The following is a 22,092-nucleotide window of genomic DNA, read 5'->3' on the forward strand; positions in this document are numbered from 1 at the left end:
ACTTGACCTCAATGACCTTTGACATCAAATATACATATTTGTCCACAACTCAGTAACCACAAGTGCTACACCCTTCATATTTGGTATGATAGGACACCTTATGACACCATATATTGTACCTCATTAATTATGTGCATATCTTATTTTGAGCAAGCCAATAGAGCTAGAGGTCTGATTTTTGGTATATAGGAATAACTTAGCAATACAATTATTATGACAAAATGTGACGTGACCTCAATGACCTTTGACCTCAAATATATATATTTGTCCACAACTCAGTAACCACAAGTGCTACATCCTTCATATTTGGTATGATAAGACACCTAACGACACCACATATTGTACCTTATTAATTATGCGCATATCTAATTTTGAGCGAGCCAATAGAGCTAGAGGTCTGATTTTTGGTATATAGGAATAACTTAGCAATACAATTATTTTGACAAAATGTCACGTGACCTCAATGACCTTTGACCTCAAATATATATATTTGTCCACAACTCAGTAACCACAAGTGCGACACCCTTCATATTTGGTATGATGGGACACCTTATGACACCACATATTGTACCTCATTAATTATGCGCATATCTAATTCTGAGCAAGCCAATAGAGCTGGATGTCCGATTTTTGGTATATAGGGATAACTATAGGGTAGAAATCTAAATATGCCCATCTAAATATTAGACATCTACCATCGAGAACAAAAGAAATTTGCTGTAATTTGAATATTTAAGGAGTTTAAGCAATTTCACTATAAATAAAGAACCCCTGCCTCAAACTCCACAAAAGTTGCTAGACATATTTTGCCGTTGTCATGCCATTGCTTCGTTTAATAACCAGTTAATCAAATGCCTAATTGACAGGAGGAAATTCAAGACCATATTTGAATAGTAGTATATATTGTCCTCAAAATTACTCTATCTCGGCCCAAGTACTCATTGCCTTCAGCAATACTGCCTTGTTACTATTATTATTATTAAATACAAATGTGAAATCAGCGAATAATACTTTGACCATTCAATGTCCACTTATTTTGCCTTCCAACCCTGATCCCTAAGTAGGTACATAAATAAAGTATTACACAATGAGACAGGATCTCCATGTGTGTAATATGCTTGTGTTGAAGAGAACTATTTCAGTTTTGTGTATGGTCTGCAATGCCTACTTGGAATGTGTATCCCTTATCAGCAAAGTTCATTAAATATGCAAATTGGGAATTGGGTGAAGTTAAAACGCTTAACGACTTTCAATAATGTTAAATCATAGTATTTTCAATATACATACCAAGTTTGGTCGATTTTGATCCAGTCAAATCAGATATATATCCCTAGTTAGGAAAGTTGATTAAATATGCAAATTAGCAACTATCTTTCATGTCACCCCTTAATGCTTCCCACTGCTGATATATCTTACATCATTAATTATGCAAATGACCAAAAAGTATGCAAGCCAGATCCACCAAAAACTAATCAGTTCTTGCCATTTGCAAACTCAATCTATGTACCAGATTTGATTCTGATCTGATCAGCTGTTTTCGAGATATCCGACCAACAGACAAACAGACAGACATTGCTGCGACATATGCTCACATGTGTGAACACGTGAGCAAAAAATGATAATCAGTGCATGAAAATTACTACCTCAATACACCACCTTATTATTCGGACTCTTTGTCTTTTAAATGATAAGCTGAACAAGTCATGAAATAGCACACACTAAGATACACCTACGCATTTCAGGAAGGAATTCACATAAGTAGATGGTTCAGTACTTTTCAATACTCAATCAACAAGAATTACAAGACCGTATTATTGAAAATCACTAACTGGACAGGAAGCATAGTCTAATGGTGGTTGATTTCTGTTGAGCATAATAGTGCAGTATCAACATGGAGGACAGCCATGCAGGCCACTGAGGATCAAAGCAAAACCGATGTTAGATTGATCAGAAGGAGACTTCAAAAAGTGTTGTCAAGGAAAATCATAGTTTTATTTTTGTTCTGCTGACTTTTAAATGTCGTCTTTTTAATGCACTTTGTAATAATATCTATAGCAACTATTGATGGTGTTATTTTAAATCTGGTGTCATGCAAAGTATTATGATATTGTCAATGACAATACTGCACAAAATGAATATACTTGAAAGCCTGATAAACACGCCTTTATTGCTTAGATCATACATATCTGTGTAATAGTTCTCTGTACAGGTGCAAATATTGTACCAGAGTATTGTATGGCACTATTTCTGGAAGGTTTGCATCAGACACAGCTTCATTTCATAATTACATGTAAGTTTGTTTTGGAAATGATGACTAACTCAAGTTGTAAAACAATACAGACTACAGTCAAATTTACTCAAATGACATCCTGTGTATTTATTTGCACATACTAAAAAGCTTTGAGACAATGCAATCTGAATTCTATACAATGCAAAGCAGATGTTTGCCCTGTTCTGTCAAAGTCTATTGTTTTTGGAGTCTCCATTCATGTTTATTTAAATAGTACTCAATAGTCAACAAATAAATTAAAGCCCTATGAAATCCAGAACCACAACATTTCAAATTGAACAAATTTGGAAACGTCAAAACTAGTTTCATTGTACACAACCAAAACACTACAGCTTGGCAGTAAATACACATTTGTAAAAATAATTTTTTTGGAGTTTCTCTTTATTAAAAAAGGACACTTCAAAGGCTAGCATGAAGTTTACTTTAAGGAATGATTATGCCACATTAAAAATACCACAACAGTTTTCAACACTTTAAATTTTTTAATCAAATAAGGCAACAAGTAGAATAAAATTCAAATGCTAAATCAAGGAAAGGTTTTGTGGTTTTCTATCTGTGTATCTGATGAACTGAATATAGTATGGAATGCAGTCAAGTACTGGATAATGTAGACATTGAGTTAACCAGTATCTTCTACTCCTCTGTCAACTTACAATAAATCCAGTAATATGCTTTCAAGAAAACAAATTAGTGAAACTAAAATTTGATCATTCATGCTTGAAATTTATTCGCATTGAAAGAATACCTAGTTATCTAAGTCATATAGACATGGCAGAAATTTTCATCATTCAGCCAGCTAAATAAGATGCATAGAAACAATGAAGTTGCCATGCATACAGGAGTATTGTGTGTAATCAAATATAGAAATTCAATGATTCACTTTCGATAGGGCAGTTTGGTTGTAATACTCACTAAAAAAATACACTTCATATTCATTAGCACCAGAAAACTGATAATTTTGTCCTTTACGTGTAACAGCATTGACATACACATAGCTTAGTTTGAAATCTTTAGCTTTACTGGAAGACTGAGGTGACAATAAATATGTACCTTTGTTCAAAATAGTGAAAATTTTTACATCAAAAAAGTAATGACATGTGATTTACTGTCAAGGATTATATCAATAAATGCCTTCTTGTTATTGATATGCCTCTACCAGATTGTCATTTCTGACATAATTTAAGTGATAAAAGATAACTCCATCAGTATAGGAAAAGTATCTTAGAGAATTGTGCCAAATTATATTTCAGGATGGAATTGATACATGCATGAAGGAAAGGAAATCAGACACCATATGAATTTCTGATGACATGAAGTCATTCTTGATTCTAAGCAAACTAGTGACTTTGGGTAAGTCTCAAGACATCACACCAGATTGATGAGTGAAATGAAAGTAAAGACTACAGCCTCTGACTCATTGTATTGGAAATTCTTTCATTTCTTGCATTGTCAGTTTTTCATGGTTTATTTGAAAGCACTGAATAGAAATAATTTCGGATACTGCATATTTATCTAATATGCTCCACAGCTTTCAGCATATATACATACAAACTCTTCATTTATGATTACCTACCTTGTTTCTGACAAACTTTTAAATATTTAATAAATAACTAAGAAATGTTTGAATTCACCAAAACAGAAAAACTCATCTTCATATCTGTTTACAACATTCAGACACAATACCTTAATGCACCTCTGGAATAGAATTTCAGCAAAAGTTTACAATTCATTTTTATACTGAAGCTTTTGGGTCATCTGTTTAAGATAAACAGAAAATATGAGATTTTCCAATCTCCAATCCATGAAAATCAAAATCATATTCAAAGGCAATACACACAGTGAATTTGGATGTTAAATACAGATTGTTTCCACACTGTCACTGACTATTGTGATTGAAATCACAAAACAATGTGAACTCAATTTTTCTACCTACATAGTTTTTCAAGCAAGAAAGGAGCAGAAGTTTAAAGCATTCATTTTTCAGGTGAATTTTGCCTTGAAGGTTTGCTTAACGTATTCATAATAGATACAGTTATGATATTTCAGGGGCCAGCTGCTGTAACTTTTCAGGATTTTTACACCATATTGTTTATACTTTCATGTACTTTCTTATTCTACTTCCCAAAGCATATTGAGATATGCAGTATTAAGCTTAGCAACTCTGCCTGTATTGTTATTCTCAGCAAATGAATTCTGGTCTGGACAAGATTTCAAAATGTAAACAATAACAGTGCACTGGGCACACTGTGTAGACATACTGAATAATTTGTGTGTTAGCTTGCTTTTAGGAGTTAAAAAAGAACGTTAAATTATTGTTCAAAACAAACATAGTGAAAAAATCATCAAAAGTTACAGCTACTGGTCCTTTAAGCACAAAATGATGACATCACACATTTGTGGTTACATCATCCAAGGTTGGTATGTTGCTGGGTTAGGATGGCATTGGTTGCCATTTCTTTCCATTTAAACTGTAGTTACATTCAGCAATGATGCCACAGTACTATTGACAGCAACTGTTGGAATTGGCGAATCAAAATCTTCATAAAGGACACCTGTTGATATAATAAAAACAATACATAACCTACATTTCTCAAAGTCAACAAATTAATTTTCAAAAGAACCTTTCTCACATTTTCTGAGTTGTTGCCAAGACAACTTGTTTTGTTATTCTTGCAAAGGTGCTGAAATCACTGAAATTTATATTTCAACATACTTGATATTTTTTTTTGGCAATTACTCCATTTTCCTTTTAAAAGATCAAATTCCTGCGGAAAAAGAGTTCAGCCTCAGATGATACCTAACAAATCACTCAGTAAATCAGTCATGTGATCATGATGTCAAAATCTGTTGAAAATCTTACCAGCAATACTAGCTGTCATGAAACATGCCTTGGTTCACCAAAAGGAAACAATTTGAAACCAAAATGAAACAATTTGATATCTTACCAGCAATACAAGCTGTCATGAAACATGCCACAGTTCCTGCTATGAGAGCACGGATAGCAACTTCTGCCAAGTCTCCTTTCCTTTGAGGACACATTGGTGTAATTCCTCCAAGCTGAATACCCACAGAACCAATGTTAGCAAAACCACAGAGTGCATATGTTGCAATTACTTCACCGCGTTTCTGAAAGGAAAATACAGATACAAGTATAACAATGGTGTGGTACTGCTGCGCAGTTGCTTGCTGTATGCATGTAGAAATATTGGGGCTATAATTCAGAAAACCAGAGTGTGAACACAAACTGAGAAATGGAAAATTTGAAGTTCTTAATTCTGTAACTTTTACCAAACTTTATGTTCAATTCTTTAAAATACCTGTGAACAAGTCACCGTTGATGACACAGTCCCCACTTGTTAATGGGTACTTTGTAATTACAAGTCCTCAGAGAGGATAGAGTCCTCTTCATTAATTAGGTCTGTGATAAAAATACTTTGATACAGATGGCGCTCAATGGCCAAGAATGAGTTCCACGGTGGTGAAAACATCAAACCAATGTAGGCTACCATCCTAATTAAAAAAGGTCATTAAATGAGTCAACTAGGAATTAATCGACAGGATGTTGCCAAACATTTTTATTTATTTATTTATTTATTTATTTATTTATTCAGATCCAACAGCCGAAAGGCCCACTTATAGGTCTAACAATAAGAGCAAGGATAAAAATCTGATACAAACATACACGTATACGAATCTATTACACACAAACATTATCTGTACAAAATGTCTTTGATGGTCCGACGAAAGGCAGACCTAGTAGTAAAAATGTCAACAGTATTATATTTACATACTAAATCGTTATAAGCGGACATGGATCTTGGGAAAAAGGAATATTTCCTAACGTTTAGCCGAGATCTCGCGGGTTTTAAAGACTCAGAGTGACGAAGTGTCCTCATTGGAAAGTTGTAATTAACCTGTTCTACAAGATAGGGTGAGTCGACCTCGGAATGAACGCACTTGTGTAAAAAACTAAGATCAGCGGCCTTGCGACGAGAGAATAGCTGGGGGAGGTGAAAATATTTACATGTCTGTTCATATTGTTCTGATACATAGGGAATGTTTTGTTTAAAACAGAGAAATTTAATAAATTTCAACTGAACAGTTTCAAGTCTTTCGACGAGATATTTTTGGTTCGGAGACCAAACAGTAGAAGCATATTCAAGATTTGAACGAACTAAGGAAATGTACAAAGTCCGCAAAGCCAGTATATTGGTGAAAGATTTACAGGTGCGCTTAAGAAAACCTAGCATTTTGTAAGATTTACTGATAATGGAGTTAATATGAGTTTTAAAGTTTAAATCAGATGTCAGGGTTATACCTAAATCTTTAACTGAAGACACCCGTTGTAGCATAGAGCCGTTCAGTGAATAATCAGCGACTATTTTGTTTCTTTTTTTTTGGTGAAAGATATAATACAGCATTTAGAAACATTAAGATTCAGTTTCCATTTTGCACACCAATTCGATATATTGTTTAAATCTTGCTGAAGAAATATACAGTCATCAGCTGAGTCCAGACATTTGAACGATTTTGTATCGTCTGCATAAAGAGACAAGGTTGAATGAGAAATAACAGTAGACACATCGTTCACATAAAGAATAAAAAGAAGAGGGCCAATTAAAGAGCCCTGGGGAACACCAGAAAGAACTGGCTTCCAGGAAGACTGTTTACCGTTTAAAACTACTCTTTGAGATCTACCTGAGAGATAGGATTTCAGCCACATTAGCAATGAACCTGAAAATCCATAATATTTCATTTTATGAGTTAAAAGTTCGTGAGGCACAGAGTCAAAGGCCTTACTGAGATCCAGATAAATGGAATCGACTTGTTGCTTAGAGTAACAAGTCATTGTTGATGACACAGTCCCCACTTGTTAATGGGTACTTTGATTACAGGTCCTCAGAGACGATAGAGTCCTCTTCATTAGGTCTGTGATAAAAATACTTTTGAATAAATTTGCTTGATACATGTCTGAGTTATGGTTCAGGACATGAAAAACTCGTAATAAAATGGCCACAAGGCGGCCATATTGGATTGTATAACAAAACAAATTACCGTGCATATGTATGACATTGGTAAATCTCCTTGTACCAACTTTGAATAAATTCGCTTGATACATGTCTGAGTTATGGTTCCGGACATGAAAAAAAGTAACAAAATGGCCACACGGCAGCCATATTGGATCGTATCACAAAACAAATCAATGTACATGTGTATGACATAGGCCAATGTCCTTGTACCAAGTTTGAATGAAATCGGTTGAGATATGCCTGAGTTATGGCTCTGTACATGAAAAAATCATAACAAAATGGCCGCATGGCGGCCATATTGGATTGTATAATAAAACAAATTGATGTGCATAGCTATGACATTGGTCAATGTCCTTGTACCAACTTTGAATAAAATCGGTTGAAAGATGCCTCAGTAATGGCTCTGTACATGAAAAAATTGTAATAAAATGGCTGCCTTGCGGCCATATTGGATTGTATCACAAAACAAATTGACATGCATATCTATGACATTGGTCAATGTTCTTGTACCAACTTTGAATAAAATCGGTTGAAACATGCCTGAGTTATGGCTCTGTACATGAAAAAATCGTAATAAAATGGCCGCCTGGCAGCCATATTGGATCGTATTACAAAACAAATTGACGTGCATCTGTATGACATATGAAGTAATCCTTGTACCAAGTTTGAATGAAATCGCTCCAGGCATCTCTGAGATATCTGCGTGAACGGACGGACGCACGGACGGACGCACAGACGCACGGACATGACCAAACCTATAAGTCCCCCCGTACGGTGTCCGTGGGGACTAAAAAGCTTTGGACAAATGGTCAACATATGAAATGAGGTTAGAAACGATGTCTCTATTCTTAATGAAACCGTGTTGCTCAGAGATGAGAGTACTCTTAACATGCTCAAAAAGTTTTGTATACTATTTTGCATACTATCCTAACACTAACAGATCATCACCAGTATCATATTTCACAAAGTTTGATGCAGTATTTACAACACTATGAGATCAACATCTATATCAAATTTCATCAAATTTGACGCAGTATTTGTGGATATATCACTCTAATTAGGAAAGTTCATTACATATGCAATTACAAATTAATTAAAATGACACTGATAAATGTATTTTCCACTGTTAAAATTGTTGACAGACGCCGGATGCCGACGGAAAATCAACCCATTTGATAAGCTCCACGTCGCTGACAGCAGAGCTAAAAAAAACAAACTAAATATCATAAAAAATGAATGACATGATATGGAAATGTGGTCTGGCAGCCATAAGTATCTACTGTGTGCCAAGAGACAAATACTAACATTGGCAATAAATAATGACATAAATCATCCTGACCACAGTTACTCTGTCTATTTTTGTACATCCATGCTCTGACTGGTACGTTTTCTTCTACAGTGATAATATGTACAAAAATATTTGTGGCTATTCCAGGGCTCGAAATATTTTTTTCAACCACCTGTCCACTGGACAAGTCAAAATAAAAATAGCGTCAATGACACTGTAGCTCCCATCCTGGACTATTTTGTGTTTGTTCTCTGGTCAGATATTTGAACATGTGTGAAAGGGATAAAGTGCATGAAGTGAAAATACTTAAATGAAATGTACTGGAGACAGTGAAATATGTTTAATGTAATTATTCAGAATAAAAAAAGGGAAAAAATACAGAATTAGATATATCGAATACTGTGATACAACCATTAACTCAACAAGTCATTTACAATGACATAGTCCCCACTTGTAATAGGAGTATAAGTCTTGATGGGGCAGGAAAATGTGGTCATTAAGAAGTATCACTGGAGTGTATATGTTGAGATCTATGCGCACATAGGTCTATGTCGTTGTTCCCAATTTGAAACACATGAGGTATGTCTAAGTTATGGTTCTAAATCGGGAAAAAAGATCAGACCTCTAGCAGTAATGGCTAGCCAAGAAATACATATGCGCATTATAAATGAGGTACAAGATGTGACATCTTAAGGTCTAATATCCTATCAAAATTGGAGGATATAGAACTTGTGGTTACTGAAATATGCATATATATGTATAATCAAGGTCAAAGGTCATCGAGGTCACATGACATTTTGAATAAAAAATTATATTGCTAATTAATCCCTATATGCCAAAAAATCAGATCTCTAGCTCTATTCGCTTGCCCAGAATTAGATGTGTACATAATTAATGAGGTAAAGCGTGTGTTGTCATAAGGTCTCCCATCCTACTAAATACAAAGGACATAGAACTTGTGGTTACTTATTTATTGACATAAACATATATTTTAGGTAAAAGGTCATCGAGGTCACATGATATTTGGTAAAAAAATTTCTCTCCTATAGTTATCCCTATATACCAAAAATCAGACATCCAGCTCTATTGGCTCGCTCAGAATGAGATATGCGCATAATTATTGAGGTACAGTATGTGGCGTCATAAGGTGTCCAATCATACCAAACATGAAGGGTGTAGCACTTGTGGTTACCGAGTTATGGAAAAATATGTATATTTGAGGTCAAAGGTCACCAAGGTGACGTGACATTTTGTCAAAAAAATTGTTTTGCTAAGTTATCCCTATATACCAAAAATCAGACCTCTAGCTCTATTGGCTCGCTCAAAATTATATATGTGCATAATTAATGAGGTACAGTATGTGGCGTCATAAGGTGTCCAATCATACCATACATGAAGGGTGTAGCACTTGTAGTTACTGAGTTATGGACAAATATGTATATTTGAGGTCAAAGGTCACCGAGGTCACATGACATTTTGTCAAAAATATTATATTGCTAAGTTATCCCTATATACCAAAAATCAGACCTCTAGCTCTATTGGCTCGCTCAAAATTAGATATGTGCATAATTAATGAGGTACAATATGTGGCGTCATAAGGTGTCCCATCATACCATACATGAAGGCTGTAGCACTTGTGGTTACTGAGTTATGGACAAATATGTATATTTGAGGTCAAAGGTCACCGAGGACACGTGACATTTTGTCAAAAAAAAGTGTATTGCTAAGTTATCCCTATATACCAAAAATCAGACCTCTGGCTCTATTGGCTCGCTCAAAATTAGATATGCGCATAATTAATGAGGTACAATATGTGGCGTCATAAGGTGTCCCATCATACCATACATGAAGGCTGTAGCACTTGTGGTTACTGAGTTATGGACAAATATGTATATTTGAGGTCAAAGGTCACCGAGGTCACGTGACATTTTGTCAAAAAAAGTGTATTGCTAAGTTATCCCTATATACCAAAAATCAGACCTCTGGCTCTATTGGCTCGCTAAAAATTAGATATGCGCATAATTAATGAGGTACAATATGTGGCGTCATAAGGTGTCCCATCATACCATACATGAAGGCTGTAGCACTTGTGGTTACTGAGTTATTGACAAATATGTATATTTGAGATCAAAGGTCATCAAGGTCACATGACATTTTGTCAAAATATCCGAGATATCTGCGTGAACGCATGGACTCACGGATGGACGAACAGACGGACATGTCTAATCTATAAGCTCACTGGACTTCATCCGTGGGGACTAAAAATTGTGTCACTGCATCCTTTTTGCAATATGAATACGATGAGAAACTAAATTTTTATTTTTCGTGGCCTTATACATGGGAGTCTATGGAGATCTGCCTTATACATGGGAGTCTATGGACGTGTAAACTAAAAATATGCAAATTTCACCACGATTTGCCCAAAATTTGGGAAAGGTCACTCCTATGCACTTCCATACCAAGTTTCAAATCAATCGGACTTGTGGTTTCAGAGCAGGAGATTTTTTGACCAAAAATGGGAGAAAATTACAAAAAAATTCATGAAAAATAGCAAGTCCAAGATACTGACCCAAGATGTGCACAATCATTTCATGTCAGCCCAAAGTACTTACATGCTAATTTTTCATGTAATCTGCTCAGTGGTTATTGAGTTTTTTCAATTTTGACTGTTTTTACATTTTTTCACTTAATTTGCATATTTTTGGCAATGACAACTTCATTTGAACAAAATCTCATCTACAGCCCATCATCCATGTACACACCAAATATCAAGATGAAATGTTCAGCGGTTTTGGAGTTTTTGATGTTGACGGACAGACATACAGACATACAGACATACAGACATACAGACGTACAGACATACAGACATACAGACATTTCCCTAGCCTATAAGAATAGCTTCCATTGCCATATATACATATGGCTATGGGAGCTAAAAAGTAACTGTCCCAGTGGGAAAAGTACCTGTCCAAAATGGCACTCACCTGAAACATAATGTCCAGAAAAGTCGAATGTCATTTTTAATTAATTTGATAGGAAGTTTTAGACAGAACACAATGAGTGAATCCGGGAAAATTCAACAAACTCATGTCTGTACCATATGCAAATTGGCGTAACAGCACCCACAGTGTTGAGATAGCTCTGAGAATCTCCCAATCTAAGAGATTTGAGACGTGACCTTAGATAAATCAACATGGCTGCCTCCTGTAAACATTGATTAGATATTATCGAACTTTCTCTTACTTTTTTGTGACAGGTAAATATCCAAATAATGATTTTTAAAATTTTAAACGGTACATATATTTAAACTTATGAATATTTGCTGTAGTCAATAGGTTGAAATACTGGTTGCAGGCTGAAAAGACCTACCTGTCCACTTGGACAAGTACTTTTCAAAACTGCTTGTCCCAGGCCAAATTTCACTTGTCCGGGACAGGCAGACAGGTGTTATTTCGAGCCCTGTATTCACGAGAGTTATACAACATAGCTTGCGTTCTTGTCTACAGTAGAAATTTTAAGATAACTTTTAAGTAACTGTAAATTCTGGCTTCAAGCAGCACAAAAATCAAGATACTAAAATGTTTTGATATGATAAAGGAGTGACTTGCACCATGGAGAATTTCTAGCTCCATGCTTGCAAATATGCAGTTGATATATTCATACATCCCGTACGGTAGTATAGAAGTCTACTACATTCAAGCATTGTGATGTTGACGATTACATGCATGCCAGTGTGCAATTTCAAGTGGTCATGAGGAAATTCTGATGGTCTTTTGGTGACAATATAGGTAAGCACAGTAAAACAAACAACATTACTTATTGTGACAGTGCAAAAATGCATACTCAGATTAAGTATCATGGCATCATGAATCCACGTTTTGTTGTCTCATAGTCTGACATGCACCTACTGCCTAAATAAATTGAATTAAATGAATGATTTTTGAAAATAAAACAATGTTACGGCATGTGCACATTCTATCACATTCAAAACTTCACAAACTATTTATTATACCGGTATTCAACGCTGTAATCACTCAAAAGACAGTGAAGACATTTTCAAATTATTAATGAGAAGGTACTCAATCCAGTACATTGTATTATGTCGTTATTAAGTATCAAATCAAATCAAATCCTAAAATATACAGCAGAGTAGTGGTAATCATCACATCAGAACAACTTACTGATATTGTTTTACTTCCAGGAATGCCCCTGTTCTCCAATATTTCTGCTAATCTTGCATAGGCTACAAACTCATTAATAAATGTCTTGATTCCAATGAGTTCAGCCACGAGATGGCAATCTTCCCATGGAGTTCCCATTAACCAGGCAATAGGCATGAACACATATGAACAGATTAACTGTAACATTAAAACAGAAACAACTCAGCATTATTCCCAAAGTCACGCATGTATATAATGCATATACACTGTATGTATCTACCCGGTATCTATGTATGTATAGACACAAAACTGCACACCTCTAGGTATTGCTTTGGTTTCATTTTACACATTCAGGAAACTGATGATAAAATAAATTCAATACTCTCTCCAAAAGATGTTTTTTTCTAAATCATAACAAACATTAAAGGAATAAGCAACATAAAGTATCTTCACATGGCAGTCTTAATGCAGTAATTGACTGTCAATTCTTCAAAATCCATGTCCATTATTTTCTTTATTTCTTGTCAAGTTTGAAAAGAAAGATTCTAAATGCTGTCAATAAAACACTGCTTGCTTTGATCAGGTCTGATGCATGTTTGATCCGACAAATAGTTTCAGAAAAATAAATAAAACTCTCAAATTTCAAATGTGCAAATGTTATGACAATTTGCATGGACAAGTTTTACGATAAACTGAATGGTTACAGTAGACAACACCAGTAACAACTCTTGAGAAAAAGCGTCATGTTTATGCACTCTCACAGTAGGGCACAACTGTTACCTGATTTAGTGTTAACACTCAAAGAGTAGTCAAGCATTTCAATGACCATGAAATTATTAAAACACAAAACATTTCAACTTGCCATCATAAATTCACAAAGATCATGGCACTGACATGTAGTCGGAGAACTGGTGCCATATTATTAACTGTTCTCATTAAGGAACATGTTGTTTCAGTTTATTTGCATCTATCTGCACCAGTGGCAACTTTACTACAGCCAGGAACACAATTGAATGCCATTTACCTCAAATGAGAGTTCTTCATATCCAACCATACCCCCTAGCCAACTTAGAACAGCATTTAGAAACTCTAGTAATGCAATGAATGCAATGAGATTGGCTGCAATATTGCCAACAAGTGAGACTGCAGTTGATGCTCCACTCGATGCTGCTTCAATTACATTTCTCTGATTCCTACAGCAACAATATAAGAAATGATCCAAATATTAGCATATAGTCAGTTATTGACTGGCTGAAACAGCAGACTACGCACAGGAAAAGCAGAAATGTTTTCTACATGAGAAAATGTAGTTTGAATTTTCACAGGTTGATTCCTGCATAGTCCCTCTATCCACCGGTCTGGAATCTTAGCTGGTTTGTCTGCGACACTCCGTAATATGAACAAACAAATGATTCACACCTTAAAAAGAACACTGACAATGTTCAACAAGCCGTGATATCAATGTCACGACCCTACGATTCTATGACAGCCGCCATGAGATCGTTCAAAAACATGACGTTTGCAGGTTGTTATTTTCAGAATATCACAAAATATTACAACTTGTTCCCTTTAGAAACACTCAACAATTTACTTTTTCATTCAATGGGTAATGTTGCCCCTCTAGATAAAGCTTCAAAGGGATGACACCTTAAAATCGCATTTACTGTGCCTGAGCATACATGTCAAGAGTTCGCCATATTGATGCTCTATGAGAAATATGCGACTAAAATCTACACACATTTCTGCCGTCGACTTTCCTTTACTACTCAGTAAACAGACATGGTTCCACAGAATATATCACAGAAACAATATTTAGATCATATTTGGGGGCACTGACTTGTAGCATTGCAAGAGAAAGGGAGGACAAATTTCCCGGTGTGATTCAAGCCCTTACTTGTGCTTTGTCAACACACTTGAAGCGATCAACCTCGGAAATTATCACTCGCTATCATCATTTACAACGGAGAAGGATCACGAAAAACACACATCTATGTCATGATATGGTTATTTCTGTCTTGGTATCGTAGATACGGTAGATGCAGAGAACACTTTAAAGCCAAAGGCAGTGAAGATTCGAGAAAAGCGTACTGGACAAACGTCTTACACAGAGATCAAACATAAGTGACGCACTGGTATCAGATGGCCGCAGTTCCTGTTGCGGTTTAGCTGTGCAGTCTATGTGATTGACACCTTTTACAATAGGGGTTTCCAGACCGGTGAACAGAGGGACTGTGATTCCTGTTCAGAATTGGACTATATTACAATATTTTATTAAAGTCACTGATAATGGTACACACTTCACACATTTCCACGTTATTTTTCAGATGTATTGCAAGCTATTAAAACAAAAAATTAAATACAGTCCTGACCATCACAATGGTGATGGCAGACTACCTTCATTGAAATGAAAACAGAGATGAGCTCTGCTTGAGTTAAAACAATGCAAAGTAATTAAACTCCTTAACAAGATGACTGTGATGTTTTGTAATTATTAATGAGTGTCTGCTACACTCAAGTCAATGTAATTTGATAGCCTTTACAACGTTGTGTAATTTGATAGCCTTTACAACATTGTTGTGGCAGTCAAATGACAAAATGGATCGAAAGTATAACAATGATATGAATATCAATATTTTCACACATATGATCACTGTGAAGCATTTTCAGAAAATTTCAATCACGCAAATGAATCAATTGGTTATTCATACTGACAAGCCAACCTGAAAAAGATGAAACCTTTCACACACACACACGTTATGATAATGTACAGTAGACTGTAAATAACTTATTAAGTATGACTTACTCTTTCTCCATGCGTTTTATCACCTGTTCCTGACTCATGTAATTGGAATGTTCAATTTCTGGATAGAAAAGCTTTGCAATGGCCAACGCTGCAGGAGCTGACATAACAGATGCTGATATAAGATGTGATGAACTGATACCAAATGCAATGTAAGCACCAAGTACACTGCCAGCAATGGTAGCAAAACCACCTGTCATCACAGCATGTAGTTCAGATTTGGTCATGTCCTTCAAGAATGGTTTGATCAACAATGGCGCTTCAGTCTGTGAATAGAAAACATTTTTCTCAGTTGTCACCTTACAAACTGTATTACTATTCAGATATTGAATCAACACAATATCAATTGAAACTGTTAATCAACTTATACTACCATTCTATTAGATATTTTCTTCAGAAAAATAATCATTTATTTAAATGACGTAATTTTTGCAGATTCGATTGTCAATTAACAATACCTTATCAATATTCTGCATGAATTCTATAAGCATTGACAGATGAGAGTGAATTTAAACAAAAAAGTTGTTTTCTTCCGTAAGAGTGGTAGGAAGTCAACTCTAGAAAAATGGCATTTTGGTAATTACCGATGTACATGTAGTTACCATTGCAAATATCTAGGGCTGTTAGTATCATCTATGAATGTTTAGTCAAAAGCAGTTTCAACTCTTGCTAGCCAAGCAAACAAAGCAATGAACAGTTCTTTGCCACTCTAAATTTGGAGGGTCGTTCGCGCAATCGCAGATTGTACGACCTCGTGAACTTTGATACGCGCATGCCTATTCAATCCCAATTACGTCACACAGATTACAGCGGGAATCAACTATTGAACTGTACTCACTCGGAAATGGACGGTGACCGGCCACAGTGCAGCCGGGCAAGTGCATAATGCCAGGACCGATCACTCAGCGAAGATAAATAGGTTGTTTACACACCAATTTCAAGCCGATTTAGACCTCAAGTTTAGCTTTGCCGTACAATTTCGTCTGTGTTCATAACTGAGCGCCAATTCATTGGTGAATTCCCGGGGATAATTCATTGGTGTTATCACTGTATGTACTAAATGATGAAGTTTCGGAATGTGAATTAAGTTGAACTTGAAGGCGACGTGCAAAGTAACAGATTTTACTCCATGCCCAATGTGTCTAGGTCGGTTCTGAATGTGTGACATACATGTGTTTGACTAGTTACAGCAGTGTATCTGTATTAAAACATGTATCTCTGAAGCTTCGACATATTATTACGATGTGGTTTAACTACGGAACTCTTTTTCATGCCCTGGCCGAGAATAGATACTGGCCGAGAACAGGCGGAGGGAGTGTACAGGGACAGTGGAAAGTATGAAGTCAATGTCAGCCCCTACCTACGAACTCACAGTTGCAAGTGTAGTGATACGTACCGGCCGCCGCGTACTATGCATAAAATAATTATTCTATGCATAGTACGTGGCGGCCGGTACATATCACTACACTCGCAACTGTGCACGTACTACCCTAGTGGTGGGGTATTTGGAAATAATCTTATGAAGTTTGTCAAATGCATCAACCCCGGGAAAGACAACTTTGAAACATTCAATCAATAAACATAGCTCTTTATCAAAAATCTGCACTTCCAAAGTCTTTGAACCATCCACAGTTCCGCGTTCATCAATTTCGCTGGCTTGACCAGGCTAAACAAATACAATTTGGTAGGGTAACCGATTTTCAAAAATGTCCCCCGACGTCCCCCGTCAACGTAGCTCAATGAAACTGCCATCCTTTGTTCATCTATATTTATCGATTGAATAACTCGAATGACATTGCTCACAAACACATAAGTACGCGAAAATGGGACTTTTTTGAACTGCAGGTGCTTGACCTGTCACTGCCGATACTGAAAACATTGAGGTGACAATCGCACTAGGTCAAACAGAAAGCTCGAAAAGTTGGCAAATTACTATTTACCATGCTCTCTTGCTGCCATGATGTTGTAGTGAGGTTAGTCACGAGGTTAACAATGATCAATTTTTTCCTAACTTGGCCTTGCATAGCGTTAAAACAAAGGCCGAAATTAGCCGATGTCCCAAAGTTAACACGAAGACTTTGAAGTCAGTAACGTAATCGAGTTGAGATCTGGGCAAGCACAGTCGTTCGAAAACGACCCTCCAAATTAAGAGTGGCAACGAACTGATGAATGCTGGTGGAAAATTTGACATTTTTCTCATAAAGTTCATTTCAGACTGTTGGATTTGATGATTGTACCAATTCTGACTTATGGTGCAGAAATCTGGGGATTCCAATACTATGACAGTATTGAAAAGATTCAAAGAAAATGGTGCAGACGACTACTGGCAGTTCCAGATAATACTCCTAATGAAGCAGTCATAGGGGAATGTGGACATTTGTCGATATTTTCACATACTTTACGTAAATGTATCAGATACTGGCTAAAGCTTATTGAAATGCCTACAAATAGACTCCCTAGACATGCATACAATATGTTAAGAAATCTAGACAACCTAGGGAGGCATACATGGGTCACTTCAATTAAAAATATTCTTTATTCATACGGGTTTGGTTATGCCTGGATTGTCCAGGAAGTGTTTTCATTCCAGGGCAGTTGATATTTGTAAACAATGGTCAGTCAATGCAACAGGCAAACCTAAATTACGTACATACTGCACATTTAAAGGTATTCTTGAGCCTGAAAAGTATTTAACTTTTACTTGTAATGTAAAATTTATACACGCACTAGCTCGCTTTCGATGCTCGTTTCTCCTTCTAGAGATAGAAGTGGGACGTTATCAAGGAATTGAAATGAAATGTAGGTTTTGTAAGCTCTGTAACTCTGGTGACGTTGAGGATGAGTATCACTTTTTGATAATTTGTTCACTTTATGACAGTATTAGAATTAAGTTTTTACCAACAAGTACTTTTCTTGATCCAAATTATGACAAATTCAAAAGGCTGATGAGTTCTACAGATTCCAAAGTATTATTGAATATTTGTATATTTAAAAAGCCATGGCTGTGAGAACAGCAGCCATTTGCAACTCTTGTTTGTATTTGCGTGATGGATTACTTTATTGAGAACTGGGTATTCTCCTTGCATTTGGGTCTGAGGCCTTGAAACGCAATAAATTACTACTACAGTATCAGTTTTTCCCCTGGGTTCCAAAATATTGTAGCAAATTTGGCTAGGGGCCCTAAAAAAATATTCACCAAACCAGATATTCAATTAGCTAAGCCGATATCACTGATAGAAAATGACATCATTTCTCTCTAATTAATATGCAAAAATAAAAACCCTGTTAGTGCTACTAAGGATACTAAGTCACACCACTTTATGGTTCAGATTACAATGTGCCAACATCAGACACACATACAACATAAAATTTGTCAAAATTTTAAGTGATACTTGTCCAAAGTTAGGCGTATGCGATGCAGCTATATTTAGTAACAAACCTGTAATCGCTATCAGTGCTGTACTGTACATATCGCGCAATAGACAACGGCACGAAACCTGCTTCAGCATACCAGTTTTTCAAACGAATCAGATATCCATTTTCATAGCAGTTCAAAAGTAAAATACTCTCAGACTTGAGAAATATGTGCATTTTAGACTTGCGATACATTTGCTTTACGCTTGAATTTAGCATGGAGCTTTGGTAGCTCCATGAATTAAGTAAGCGATGCTCGAACAGCGCACAGCGTATTGATGACGCTAGGGTCAGGGGTCATCACCAAAAACGTCAGTGCGTATTCACGGCCAGCTTGAATCATGCCACGGATCGCAGAAATCACGGATCATAAATCCAAATGTTCATGCCTATTACGTAAACAGAACCCTAAAATAGAAAACATATAGTGCTTTGATATGGAGAAACACTTTTTTTCTCTGATGATCAAATTAAATGCTCAAATATCACGACAAGACTTGCGCATTTGCAAGATATGAATGCGGAAGTACGTCGACTCTGCAGACGAGTGAGTTCCTTCACTGAAAATCTGTTTACGATATCACGTCACAATACACTAAATTCTTGCGAATTCATCTTTAAGGAAGCCAATTCACACAAGTTTCTAATGTCAGTAAAGATGTTTTCTTGTTGGCAGCAATACACCACGAACATTTTCGCTGTTCAGGAGTGCCTTACTCGCTCTACGTTGTAAAAAAGCCATGCGTATGCTTTTGACCGTGCTGTTATCTAAGTTTTCAAATTTACAGTCGACTTTCTTACTCTGATCATAATCTTTCTTTCCATTTCATAGCTTTACTTGCGCTTAGAACCTGCATTAGGGGTGGTTTCTTCCCCATATTGGTGGAGCTGCCTAAGTAAAAAAGGAAGTTTGCCGTTTTTGCTTAGATTCACCGTCGCTATGATCCTTCAGTGTTGATGACGACTGTCACTGTACTGCACAGTGCACAGAGTAATCTGTAGGCACATTGCAAGTAGTCCAACCCAAAACTTAGTAACATTTTAGTCAAATAGTCATGGTAAACATATGGGTACTTTTGGTTTGTGAGCAATTTTGTTACAATTTTATTCATTACTGTATGTGTTATAAATAGGATCTCCTGACGCATAAGGTCAGGGATGCACAGAGATAAAGCATTACGTCTTAAGTTGAATGCAGGACAGCGTGCGGACAGACAAGTGATGACGTCATAGTGCAATTTTCGATTTGCAAGTTTGGCTAATTTTTGCCGAAATCTTCTTTCCATGCGCTACTTTTTTCTCACATTTGCGATTTGGCGAGCGGGCAGCAGAAACACTGCAGTATACTACTACTCCTCAAGACTCTAAATGTTTAATAAATGTCTGTTCATTAAACATTTCTAAACAACTTGGAAAAGACAAAAACAACAGTTGGTTTTGTGATACACAAATACCATAAATAATTTTTATTCAATCATGCTGATCCTAATCAAGAAATCATTTTGTCCTTTCATCGTTTCCCTCAACATCGAACACCATATTCTACTGAAAATACAAATATACAAAATTTGTTTGAAATAAAACCAAACACCATTTTCTGTTTTCTCCACACCAAGAAGGTTCATTTTTAAGGCTTTTTGCTACCAGTGATAAACACACAGCAATATTATTGAAATCATATATACAATGACCAGACAATAAAAGCTGTCATTCTTGGCATTGTTAGGGCATTCTTTAATGCTCATGATGTAACTGACCTGTCCAATGAATATATTACCAGCAGCATTGAGAGATTCAGTAGCCGATGTTTTCATGGTGACTTGCATAATCCAGGCAATTTTACTGATGAGAAACTGCATGACATTCCAGTAATACAGAATGGAAATAACGCAACTGAAATAGATGACCACTGGCAGAACCTGCAATTCAATAATAAAGAAATGAATTGAAGATCAGGGGACATATTATGTAAAATGACAGAAATTGAAGAGCTTAACCCTTTTCCTGCTATACAGTATCACTTCCACATCAGCCAAGTCAGTAAAAATAGCGTCAATGATATGACACTGTGCTCCTCAGAGCATTTAGCGGTAGGGATGCAAGGAGAGGGGTTTGGGGAATGTTGCTGAGAAAGATGCAAAGAAAGGGTTGAAATGTGAAACTGTAATAAAACCTATTGTTTTTTTAACAGTGAGCGTCCAGCTTGGTAAACATGCCATCTTGTACATGAAGGCAAAAAACATAATTTTCACATGTCCACCAAACTTGGAATTTGCATAGATCAACATAGATCATCCAAATTGATTTATCTGCAAGATTTTGTATGTTCCTTGCTACAAAATTCTGACCCAATTGAATTATAACAGGAAAACAAGCACGCATGTTTGGACAGTGTGGACTGTGTATTGCATGCACTACATCTGCCGTGATGATGGATTGCCAGACGACCACACTGCATCAAAGAACTGTAGTTTAAAACGAAAATATAATTCTAAACAAACTTTCTTCATGTCATTGATAGCCTTGATTTTCTTTGGATATTGAATGGACACATTAATTAAAGACGTCACTTTAGCTTGTCATTGATGGTGAAATGATTTTTTGCAGAAACTTGATCGGTCCAGCCAAGTACACATGCTTACTCATAACAGCTAGCTGGACTGCGATGATCACAACATTGTTTTGTGATATTCCAATACAAAATTAAAATAATTTTATTAATATGTCGCATTGACTATAAAGTTACAAATGTTTCCTTGGGTGTTGAAACATGTTAGCATAGTGTGTTACAAATCAACACACCAAACAGCAATGTTCATGTAAGAACAACCTGCTTGATTTCCATAGACTTTCTGGTCCGCCCATCACACTGGTATGTCTGTTTCCACTCTAGCTTCCGAAAATTCTTAGTAAAGTTTCAAATTCAGTCTCAAAAGTTTTGAGTAAATTTCAAAATTGATTGTATTAATTAAATTGTCAGTTATCAACAAATTCCTTTTGTATGCCAATATAGCTCATCTCAGAACCGGACATACTTATATACACACAAGATTTGGCAACACCCTGACAATTAAATAATCTTCAACAGCACTGATTTACATTTACAAATT

The 22,092-nt window shown here is 36.1% G+C and overlaps 1 protein-coding gene across 4 annotated transcripts in view; it reads right to left on the reverse strand.

The window, feature by feature from the left end:
- Window positions 1-2,136: 2,136 nt before the first annotated feature.
- Window positions 2,137-22,092, reverse strand: part of LOC139151099 (solute carrier family 28 member 3-like) — a 61,590-nt gene continuing 41,634 nt past the window's right edge. For all 4 annotated transcript variants that reach the window (XM_070723641.1, XM_070723650.1, XM_070723667.1 and 1 more), the window contains 6 exons: window positions 20,740-20,901; window positions 15,572-15,834; window positions 13,793-13,961; window positions 12,790-12,966; window positions 5,236-5,416; window positions 2,137-4,842 (listed from right to left, as the gene is read on the reverse strand). In XM_070723641.1, coding sequence (XP_070579742.1) covers window positions 4,754-4,842; window positions 5,236-5,416; window positions 12,790-12,966; window positions 13,793-13,961; window positions 15,572-15,834; window positions 20,740-20,901 — 1,041 coding nt within the window. In that variant the 3' untranslated portion in view covers window positions 2,137-4,753. The remainder of the gene's footprint in view (window positions 4,843-5,235; window positions 5,417-12,789; window positions 12,967-13,792; window positions 13,962-15,571; window positions 15,835-20,739; window positions 20,902-22,092) is intronic.

This window comes from Ptychodera flava, chromosome 2 (genome assembly GCF_041260155.1).
Source record: "Ptychodera flava strain L36383 chromosome 2, AS_Pfla_20210202, whole genome shotgun sequence".
Lineage (NCBI taxonomy): Eukaryota > Metazoa > Hemichordata > Enteropneusta > Ptychoderidae > Ptychodera > Ptychodera flava.